The 11229-nt window shown below is 34.9% G+C and overlaps 1 protein-coding gene across 8 annotated transcripts; it reads right to left on the reverse strand.

The window, feature by feature from the left end:
• Positions 1 to 1182: 1182 nt before the first annotated feature.
• Positions 1183 to 10554, reverse strand: LOC107856316 (OVARIAN TUMOR DOMAIN-containing deubiquitinating enzyme 2). 8 transcript variants are annotated; one of them, XM_047393308.1, is made up of 10 exons: positions 10364 to 10554; positions 10220 to 10253; positions 8325 to 8403; positions 8174 to 8219; positions 6524 to 6632; positions 4817 to 4908; positions 4650 to 4712; positions 4023 to 4141; positions 1672 to 1747; positions 1183 to 1588 (listed from the first exon to the last, which is right to left on the reverse strand). In XM_047393308.1, the coding sequence occupies exons 3-10, from the start codon at positions 8387 to 8389 to the stop codon at positions 1532 to 1534; spliced, it is 627 nt and encodes a 208-aa protein (XP_047249264.1). In that variant the 5' UTR covers positions 8390 to 8403; positions 10220 to 10253; positions 10364 to 10554; the 3' UTR covers positions 1183 to 1531. The 8 variants fall into 8 exon arrangements, with proteins under 8 accessions (XP_047249264.1, XP_016556785.2, XP_047249260.1 ...); XM_016701299.2 differs by lacking the exon at positions 10220 to 10253; XM_047393304.1 differs by lacking the exons at positions 10220 to 10253; positions 10364 to 10554 and adding an exon at positions 10087 to 10190.
• Between the last annotated feature and the right edge of the window lie 675 nt (positions 10555 to 11229).

An 11229-nucleotide genomic window follows, 5' to 3' on the forward strand; every position in this document is an offset into this window, starting at 1 on the left:
ATGATATATAATATTATATTATAAACGAAAATTAATGAAATGAATTATTTCAAATGAAAAGACCCCATATATATTTGGAAGGACGTGGCGCAGTGGATGAGACTGCTCTTCCCTTAAACAGAGGTCTCTGGTTTGAAATGGGGCTTCCTCTGAAATGGGGCTCTACCAGCATAAATCTCAATTAGTCGGACTCCAATATGGGTACTGAACACCAAATGAAAAAAAAAAAAAAAAAAACATAAGAAAAAGAAAGGCACTATCTGTTGGGTCACTTGGAGAAGGTCCACTTTCTATTAAATACCTGCTCCAAATAAATCATGTCTGCATAAAGTTTTAATAATTGAATTTTTAGTCGAATCCAAATATGAATATCGAACATTCGATTGACAACTGAGATTATTTCTTCTTATTTGTCAAAACTTTAAATAAAATTATTTGATGTTTATGTTGGTGAAGATGATCGATCCCAAGCTTCTCGATTTATAATAATAAAAAAGGTAAAAGAATACTATTTTTTTCCATTCATGTAAGGCACGTTTTCTTTTAGACTTTTAAAAGACGTGCAACAATGCTGTGCTAGTTTCTGATTAGTAATGCAATAATATTTAAATGGTTCACACTTCACAATTTAGGATGTGAACTGATCGGTTCGATTTTATATATTATCAATTTGATTTATCGATTTTCAATTTTTAAATATGTTAAACCAATAACCCAATCAATAAGATATTTTTTATCACTTTTCGATTTATCGATTTTTTAGATTTATATTTAACCAATAAGAAAATACCCATAAAATAAAAATAATAATAACTAACATGAGAAAAAACCCGAATCTTAGTTCCAACTAAAAATCCTATATGATGTGCTTTAATTTATGAGAAGCTTCAAGTTTGAACTAAATGTTGTTAGGAGAAATTAAGAGTTATATATATATATTCTTATTGGGTTATCGCCGAATAAGAAAAAATCAAGCCGAACCAATAACCCAATAAATTTTTATTATAAAGTCATTAAAAAACCGTTAACCCAATAACATTTTTAAATCAGTTTGGTTTATCGATCGGTTCGATTTTTGCACACCCCTACTTCACATCCCCTTTAATCTTTTCATATTAGTCGACGAAAGGTGACAATAACAAGAAACAACTAACATACCAGTGTAATCCGAAGAGAAGAGTGTAGAACGTACGCAAAACTTATCCACCGTAGGGACGGAGAGGCTAGTGTAGCACATTGTAATAGCAGCATGATGCCTAATTACAAGCATAACATACCGAGTGTACTCCCCCACGAGCGGGATCGGGGAGGTAGGATGTACGCATACCTTAACTCGGTAGAGAGGTAAATCACAACTATGGTAATACAAAGCTCAAAGTCCAGTGACACATTAGGAAAGCATTATAGTACTTGTCACAAATGCTTCCACAAGAATGCATGACATGATTTTCTATAGCACAACACTGGCATCGCCAAATATACCGATACAACACGACTTTCCAGTCAAATGCAGAGACAATTATGTTTTCCTTCATTTGTATTCCTGGAAGTTCACATGTCCAGTTGCTTGTGCATGTTCTACAGCTTCCTGCGCAGGAATGCGACTTTCAGCAAAAGAAATCGCGAGTATAAGAAAGTACGCGGAATGATTAGAAGAAGCAAGATACGAACCTTTTGGCCGATGACACCAATTTGGCAAACTCCACAGCGCAACGTGAAGTTGGCTGTGTCAGTGAAGCTCCTCTTCCTGCAATGTTGTAGTAATAGATAAAACAGCCGAGTAATTAGTACGTTGAAGTAGTGTAGAGAGGCTGTTTCCGATAGACCCCCGGCTCAGGACACAATGACAGTAAACAAAGTTGTCATAGAACATGAAACAAGATACAATAACAGAGATACAACACCCACAAGGAATTCTATATACTAACAAACCCCCAACCCTCCTAACTAGAAGCTCCAATCTATGTACAAAGCCCTATGACAACTAGCCAAGCTACCCCAAAGCACTCCTAACTACCGACTACGACTAATCCACACGCACTAGCCCTCTCAGCAAAATATGCTCAAAGGAAAATGTAAGGCGACTGAGTTAGAACACACACAAAAAAAAAAGCAAGGCGTAAAGTAAAATAAATCCCTCCGAACCACATTCTTATCATGCCATTAACCTCAAAATGCACATAATCTGGAACTCTTGTCCACAAATCCTCTCTATATTCTTCTTCTTCTACCTTTTCTATGTGGGGGATAACTACCTCTAAAATTCTCCATCTTCGGATCTTTACCATTTTGACCCGACCATAGACTCAAAGCAGCATAAGAACAAGAGCGTGAAGAGCTGAAGGATGCACAAACAGGCAGAGGGGGCGGTACCGTTTTCTGGGAAGTATTGAGGGGTATAGAAAGGTTGGCAAGATAAACAAAACTCTGTATGCTAAGCCCTAGAGATGTTTGTATCGAATAAAAAAATCCTTCTCAAGAAATCTACTATCTTCAGAGAAGGAATAAATTCACAAGAATTTTGAACTCATGGATTTTTGAATATTTTAGGATTCTATATCCGATAGATGGCTTGAAGTTCTGATACACAAAGCCAGAGGCGACGACAGCCACGTCCCAAATGGCACTGATCGAACAGATTCATCCAGTTTTGGCTTTGCACGTGATTTATCTGAGGTATAACAAAAAGCTTGAAGACTTTAAGTCCTTTCAACTTAGTACTTACTATCAGCTTAGGTGATGAAGTAAATATGCAGGCTGCAAGAATAACAACTATTATACCTCAATCCAAATTACTTAGACACGGACGTTTGATTCCACTGGATCGTTAGTTTTCTCAGACAACCTCCCTCCATAGGGTTTGAGGTTTACCTCGCCTTTTTTCTTATAAGCTTGAAACCCAAAAGCATTGCACCTATAAACCAGAGCATTTGGAGGTCTACGTAGCACATAAACAAACCATCTCAAGTGGCTTCTCTTTATATTATCCTCTACGTGTGCTACTTACACCCTCTATCCGATGTAATCATTTCTAATCTTGTCCAATCTTACATACATTGTATGATATGTTTGATCATATAAGCTCAAAATTCGCTCCTTTTTTTAATAGGTGGTGTTCCGGCCAGCTTGCATGCACTCAACATTTGCTCTCGTATGACATTATTAGTCTCACAACCGTTCTATAGAAAATATCTTTCACTTTGTTAGGTATCTCCCCATTGCAGATCACTCATGTAACACTCGTCCATCTTAAACACCCCGTTTTAATTAAATGTCATCTTCTTGTAACTTGTCATTCTCCTCTGCCTGGAAGACTGAACCTATAAATCTAAATCATTCACATTTGGACACCATAATCCATCTAATATCGCTCCATATTCATTTTTCTTAAAGGGGCTAATTTTGTGATGCATATATTCCGTGTTACTTCTACTTATTCTAAAACTCATACTCTCTAAAGTGCTTATTCGTAGTTCAACTTTTGGTTAATTCCCTAGCTAATGCTGGCAATTAAACACAATTAGGCAGCATATTACTTCACAGAGAAAATTAAATCAAATACATACTCATTCCGGCACCCAAAGAGCATAAAAATCATTATTCACAAGAAAATAGAGAGAGTTGAGATCTCCCACACACTAAGGCAATACACAAATTAGTTCCTCTACCAAGGGCAGCCCGGTGCACTAAAGCTACCGCTATGCACGGTGTCCAGGGAAGGGCCCCACCACAAGGGTGTATCGTACGCAGCCTTACCTTGCATTTCTGCTAGAGGCTGTTTCCAAGGCTTGAACACGTGACCTCTTGGTCACATGGCAGCAACTTTACCAGTTAAAGAAATTTAACCAAGAAAATTAAAGAAAACAGTTAAAATTATAGAAGCTTGAGCCCATTATCATATGGCTGTTATAAAAACCTCCCACAACTCAAACTCAAGTTATTCTTTTTGTTGCTTGAGGAGCGTGTCAAGATATAGTGTGCTACAAAACACACTGTCATTTTCTGCTTAAAAGGATGCTTACCTTTGTTGCTCCATAACCAGATTAAGAGCAAGCCGCTCTGCTGGTCCTACAGTCCCATCTCTCTGTACAGTAAAAATTGTCTGATCAAACTCCTCCGGAGCTCCTTCGGCAGGGGACATCTGTTGATTGTACACATGAAACGAGGCATAAAGGGATTATATGAACTAAAAAAAGGAAATCTAACTTGATGCAGCTTTGTCAAAAGATAGGAAATTCTAAATGATTCACACTACTTAACCAGCAATGCAGCACCTAATAATTTCATCTTTCTGATGATGGGTAAATGCAAATATTTGTTATGAATGGCACTAGAGAAGGGTAAAACAAAAATGACCTAAAGCAGTAAAAACCCAGCAGATCAACTAAGCACCGCAGTCAGCTGTCCTTTTTTAACGATCATTAATATCAGATTCGGATCACTAATCCTATCTCATATTCTAATCATTTAATTCATTCACTAATTTGATAAGATTCCAAACAAAGTCCAACTATTCGCAGGATCTAAAAATCTTCACAAAATTGAATCTTTCCTTCTTGTTCCTCCTGAAGGGAAACTGAATGATCAAGAAGGTGCATGTGTAGAGAGAGAGAGAGAGAGAGAAAGAGAGAGAGAGAGAGAGACCATACAGCCAAAGCATCATAATGAAGTCCATCATAAATCAACATTACTCTTTCCTGATAGTTCTTTCCCTGTTTAACATTAAGTCATATAAATGTGGTTCAGAAGAATCGGGATTTGTTAAATGAATGACGTAGAAATAGGTGATTACGCATCCTACTACCTAAATGCTAACCTGTCCATACAGATCACAGCGAGTTGTTTGGATATCATAGGCTGCAATTTCTCGTCCGTAGTAGTCAGCCAATATTGAAAGCTCTATGGCACCTTAAGAGAGGAAGTGTTTCAAAGGTAAGAAACATCAATCAGAGAAAACGAACCAAATAACAAGAACTGCAACGATTAGATAAGAAAGGGATGTTCCTAAGCAACAGAAACTAGAGTATTTCCAACTAATCATAATGCTGTAAAATAGACTTGGCTTACAAGGAAAAATAAAATCTAAAAGCAGCACATAGAACAAAATATTTATTGATGATGCACCTATTTCTTTTTCTGATTCAACAAACAACAACAATAACGCCTCAATCCCAAGCTACTTCGGAGATTGATAAGTAAATAAACTTTATCGCATCATGAAGGAGATAAACTTTAACGCCTCAATTCCAAACTCCAAATATCCCAAGAAGCATCATGAGATTGCACATTGGGAAGATAAAAGTTCTTCACTTCTTTCTCCAAATTGTCTGCATCACTGCAAGTGAAGTTACTTTCCAACCCAACCCCTCTTTCTTCTCGTAAAGCCTATCAGCCGACACTACTCAGCCAACTCTTTGATATTCAGCATCTGACTCAGCATAATAATCCTTTTTTCTGGAAAAAACAACCACCCCTTGATTGAAGATATAACAGACAGAAAACGTAACCAAATTTTCTCCTCCAATGAAGATACTGTAGAAAACAAAAGATAAACCAAACTCCCTCCCGTGAAGGAATCGGACAAAGATTTTGTAATGACCCAAAATTGTTATGTCTGCATGTGGCAATTGAATAATCGTGAAAAGGGAAATTGGGAATTAGTTTAAATAAACGGTGGAGATTGTAAGGAATCGACGGGGGGATTAATACATCAAATAGTCCAGCTCATCACCAACTCAGCTAAGTAAGCAAAATCTATAAATAGCCTAACCGAAACTGGGAAAAGCAGTTATTGAATTACCGGTACTCTTTTTCCTAAATTCTTCTCTCTATAGTCTTCTTTATCTTCTTCTCTTCTTCTTCGTCTTTCCTATCTAACCCTAAGTTTGTTACAGGCATAAATGGCAGAAGTGCAGAGCTTGAGTAGTTATCTTTTAGTTGTATAATTGTAACCGTTGACCCTTCTGTAAATAAAATTCCTTTTCATTACTATGATTCGCAATTCATAGTCATCGTGTTAAGGACATTACAGATTTCAATTGAGTAAGAGATTACAAGAAGAAATCAAAGAAGTTCCACAACACCGAGGATCATTTCATTTATTTAAAAGAGTAAGAACATTAACAACCAACATAAAACATCAAAGAAACAAGCACCATGCATATATACAGAGTTGTAGCTTTGAGAAGCACGTCCAAACATAAACGGTAATATTTGTTCATACAACAGAATAACTGCAATTCACTAGCGTTATAGGTTTTACTAGGTCATATGACTCTCACTGTGTTAGTTCCTTTTAAGCAATTTTAAGCAGTAATTCTCGAGTTTTAGCCATGGCTTCAACCAAAGTAAGTCATGGAAATAATCATAATCTTTCGATCACCTAGTTATACAGCCAAACTATCTGTGAGATAGACCAACAGCACGACTAGCGAAGTCACTCTTTTTATCTTAAACAGGACTCCAGTAGTTGAAATCATTCCAGACAAGATAACTTTAAAACAGAAAACAAGTAAACGCATACCTCCCCATTTATCTGGGTTAAGAATCCAATCACAGTACTCCTTGTTGGGTTTCCCAAGGAAGGCATCAGAATATTTTGTTGGATCACTGGCCACTGTTGCAGCTATAACCTTCAAATTTTGAAATATATAAAGTGTCATGGATGATGAGTAGTTAGCTTTACGCTATATTCCAAGCATTAAACCATATCAACCTATCAACCTATCAACTTCAGTCATATTCAAACATATAACTAAATAACCAGGAAATCGAACTGTTGGCATTACTATAAATTAGCTTCCTGAATTGAATTTCCCCTATGGCCAACAAATTGTTATAACCCTAGATTCCTGCCCAACCATTGATGTCTAAGAAGGTATCCGGTACCCAAAAACCTCAGGCATATATTTTCACTAAATGAAATTTTTTTTTCTTATGCAATTTGGTTCTCTGGGCATGAGATTGAAGTTAAAAGTTATCTCCGGGTCAGACACTTGACGTGTTTCACCACCTCTCGAGATTGATAAGTAACAAAGATCCATAAGAAAAAAATCATCTTTCCTTATTAACAAGTAAAGAGAAGCCATCTCAGTGATGGATGAGATCACCAGCATTTACATCTTTAATCCTAAGCGTACTGAATGCATTAGACATGCTTTTCTTGACACACCTATATATTGGCCCTCAGGTTAGTTTAAATGGGAAAGTTGTTCCACGATATTATGGATAAATGTGAATACAAGTCCCACAGCTAGAAAAAAGGTTATGAACGAAATCATCTATCTATAACTTTCTTTAATTCCTGGATTCTAACTGTAAAATAGTCTTTATTTCCTTTCGTTTCTACTCTTTTAGATAAGTTGCTCTAGACATCCTCGGGAAGGACATAGACTTCTGAAAGTTTACAGACACAAAATAGTTTTGCGCATTGATGTCTAAGCACAGAAGGTGGCCTTCACCTCATCTCATTTCCTGGAAAGTTTTGTTCAATAAGGCTGAATCCTTTAAACCAAACAAACTATAATACTATTCTATAACCACATGGAACAGAACACATTTTCTAAGGCAATGAAAAACACATACCGGTTTCATCCCTCGAAGTTCTGAACCAGCACATTCCGTAACAAGCTTTTACTTAATCTAACTTAGACACAAACACTAGACAAATATTCACTACACTCACCTGCACCCTGGTTTTTTTCCATCTTACAACAACAACAACAACAACAAACCCAGTGTATTCCCACATAGTGGGGTCTGGGAAGGGTAGAGTGTACGCAGTCCATACCACTACCTCTAGAGAAGTAGAGAGGCTATTTCCAATAGAGGTTTTTTTTTTTACTACTTTCTTCACCAAAAAATAAACTTCACACACAGAGAGTTCCTATTTCTCGACTACACCAGTAGCAGTCTCTCTCTAGAGAAGTCTCCAATATACCAACAACAACATACCTAGAATAGTCCCATCCAGTGGGGTCTCCTATATAACAAATAAATAAATAAAAAGAAGGTTCCTTCCATCTCTACCTACAGGACTACAACTACGATGCTGCACGTGTTAAATTAATAAGATATAACAGCACGACAGATAATCTAGACATATATAAAATTCTTGATTAGCGTAATATGAAAAAGTGCTTTAACTGAGTAATTTCAAAGGAAAAATCGGAACCTGTCTTAGCTCAGGGGCTTTGTTTTTGTTATGGTCCATCACATAACTGCATAAACAAGAAACAACAAGACCTTTATTCAAACCCATCAACCTCAATTCTAACTGGAAAGTTGAGACAAGCAAATCAGAGTAAAATGGAAATAAAGTTTACCCAACGGCATTGAAAAGGCAACTGTTATCGGAAGGAATCACCCTTCGCACTATAGAACCTTCCATCTTCAACTATGCACCTACAAATGCAACCCAAAAAAATTTTTGACACTGGTTAAGGCAACCAAAAAATTGAACTTTCTGAAATTTTTAAATAATATGTTATTCACCACGACAACATGACATGTAGGGTGTGTTCGGTATGGAATAAAACGTATCCAATTTTCACATGTTCGGCTGGTCAAAAATCAATTTTTTTGAAAAATATTTTCTCTAGGAAAACAAGTTCCGTGAGAATGAGGAAAATAACTTTGCCCGTAGAAGTAGGGAAAACAAGTTAAACAAGTGATGTTCCACATTGATTATATCTTCCCCACTCTTCAACACAGCTCATCTTCAACCCATCTCCGTAAACCCCATCCCCCACCCCACACCGACACCACTTACCATAGTATTTTTTCTAGATAATATAAACATAAAAATATGATACCTAGGCCTAACTCAACCCCAAAAGCCAAAACCTTGCTAATGAGAGGACGACTAACCAAGTCCATATAAGCAGACCACCATTACATTCCGCAACCAACGTGGGACTTTACTACTATCTAACAATATACAAATTGCTTTTAGATAATATCTTTTACTTACAACCAAAGACCAAAAAATAAGTAAGAAACCTGAAAACACTTTTCAAGAAAAATATATTGGTTCGTAACCCAAATTTCTAGCTTTTTTTTTCTTCCAACAAAACCAATTCCATGAAACCCAGATAAGGAAATGTCAAAAGCAATACAAGAACTAAGGAATACTAGCTATTAACCATAAAAGATAAACCTTTACCCCACTCCACCCCATCGTACTTGTCTAGATTATATACAAATGTTTTAAAGATAAACATTTTTGACTTACTACCGAACACAAATAAATAAGTAAGAATCCCGACAACATTTTTCAAGAAAACATTTTTCAGGAAAAATATTTCCTTTCACACCAAACACACCCATAAAGAGCTCAAATTTCCAGCTGTTTTTCTTACAACAAGACCAATTCCATTAACATCCAGATAAGGAAATGTCCAAAACAATACAAGAACTAAAAGAGATAGCAATTAATCATATAAAAGATAAAACCTTTATATGGATCAGTGTTGCAACAAATAGAACCCAAAATTTGGCAACAAAAAACACAGCTAAATTACACAAGATATCTATAAATGTAAAGAACTCAAATTTCCAGCTTTTTTTCATACAACAAGACCAATTCCATTAACACGCACCTAACAGTGAGGCCTAGTGGTCAATAAAGTAGGTGAGAATCACGAGGTTTCGAGTTTCAAATCCTAGTGGAGACAAAATCACTAGTGATTTCTTCTCATCTATCCCCCTTATTGAATAGAGTTGCATGATATACATTGCTAGTAGGAGGTGTGAGGAGGGTACGTGAAAGCTAAACGGGACAACACAGCTATCAAGAAAGAAATCCAATTAACACCCACATAAGGAAATGTACAAGACAATACAAGAACCAAAGAAATAGTACTAGTCAAGGTACGTGAAAGCTGACCGGGACAACACGGTTATCAAGAAAGAAATTCAACTAACACCCACATAAGGAAATGTACAAGACAATACAAGAACTAAAGAAATAGTACTAGTCAAGGTACGTGAAAGCTGACCAAGACAACACGGTTATCAAGAAAGAAATCCAATTAACACCCACGTAAGGAAATGTGCAAGACAATACAAGAACTAAAGAAATAGTACTAGTCAGGTACGTGAAAGCTGACCGCGACAACATGGTTATCAAGAAAGAAATTCAATTAACACCCACATAAGGAAATGTGTAAGACAATACTAGAACTAAAGAAATACTAGTAATTAATCATAAAAGATAAACCTTTATTGACAGCAGCTCAATTACACCAAGATTTCTATCGCATAACAAAATTAAATTAATTAAAATTCAAAAATGAAAAAATTAATTAAAATTCAAAAATGAAAGAATTAAGATTGTTAAAGATCTATATATATATGAACTGACCGAATAAACTGGAAATTTATTTCTTCTTTTTATTTTCTGTAATATTAATATAAAGGAAGAATTGCTTTAACTTGACGATTATTGAAAATGGAAAGACAAGTTATGAATCGGGGAAAACGTATAGATAAGAAACAAGAATTATTTTTTAAAAAAAAAGTAATAATTAAATTGTAATATTAGTATTGTATTGTTTCATTGTTTGTTTGCTAGTATATTTAAGTTTGTTGGCCAAACTTTTGAAAAAATAATTTATTTCTATTTATTATTTCATAATGTATATTTTTCTTCGTTTAAAATAGTTGATTATTTCTTTAGAAATATTTATTTTAATTTACTTATTTTTTTTATGAAATTAAAATAATATTATAATATTTTACCAATACTATTTTTATTATTAAATAACTAAACAAAATATATATACTCAAATTTATACTTTCAAAGAATAATTAATAAAACTAATTTAATTAAAAAACTCTTAATGTCAAATAACAAGGATTAATTATTTTGAAACGAAAGAAGCAGTATATAATCAAAACAGTTTTTTAAAGAAATGAGGTGTTCGTTGGAACAAGTTTAATTCATTGTCTAAATGAAATATTCTTCTAAATTTTATAATTACTTTCTACATTTCATATTAGTTTATCATTTCACTTTTCACGATTGATAGAGTCCATTTGGATAGGATTAAAAAAATATTTTTTTAGTTTAAGTGATTAAAAGTTTTAAATAAGTGCTTATAAATTAAGTAGATAAGTATTTGGATAGAAGTGTTGAAACTAAAAACAAGTTATTAATGTATTTGATAAACGAATGATGTTAAACATTTTTTTTTGTCAAAACGAGCTAAATGACCGTAAAGTTGTTAA

This window comes from Capsicum annuum, chromosome 7 (genome assembly GCF_002878395.1).
Source record: "Capsicum annuum cultivar UCD-10X-F1 chromosome 7, UCD10Xv1.1, whole genome shotgun sequence".
NCBI classification, from domain to species: Eukaryota; Viridiplantae; Streptophyta; class Magnoliopsida; order Solanales; family Solanaceae; genus Capsicum; species Capsicum annuum.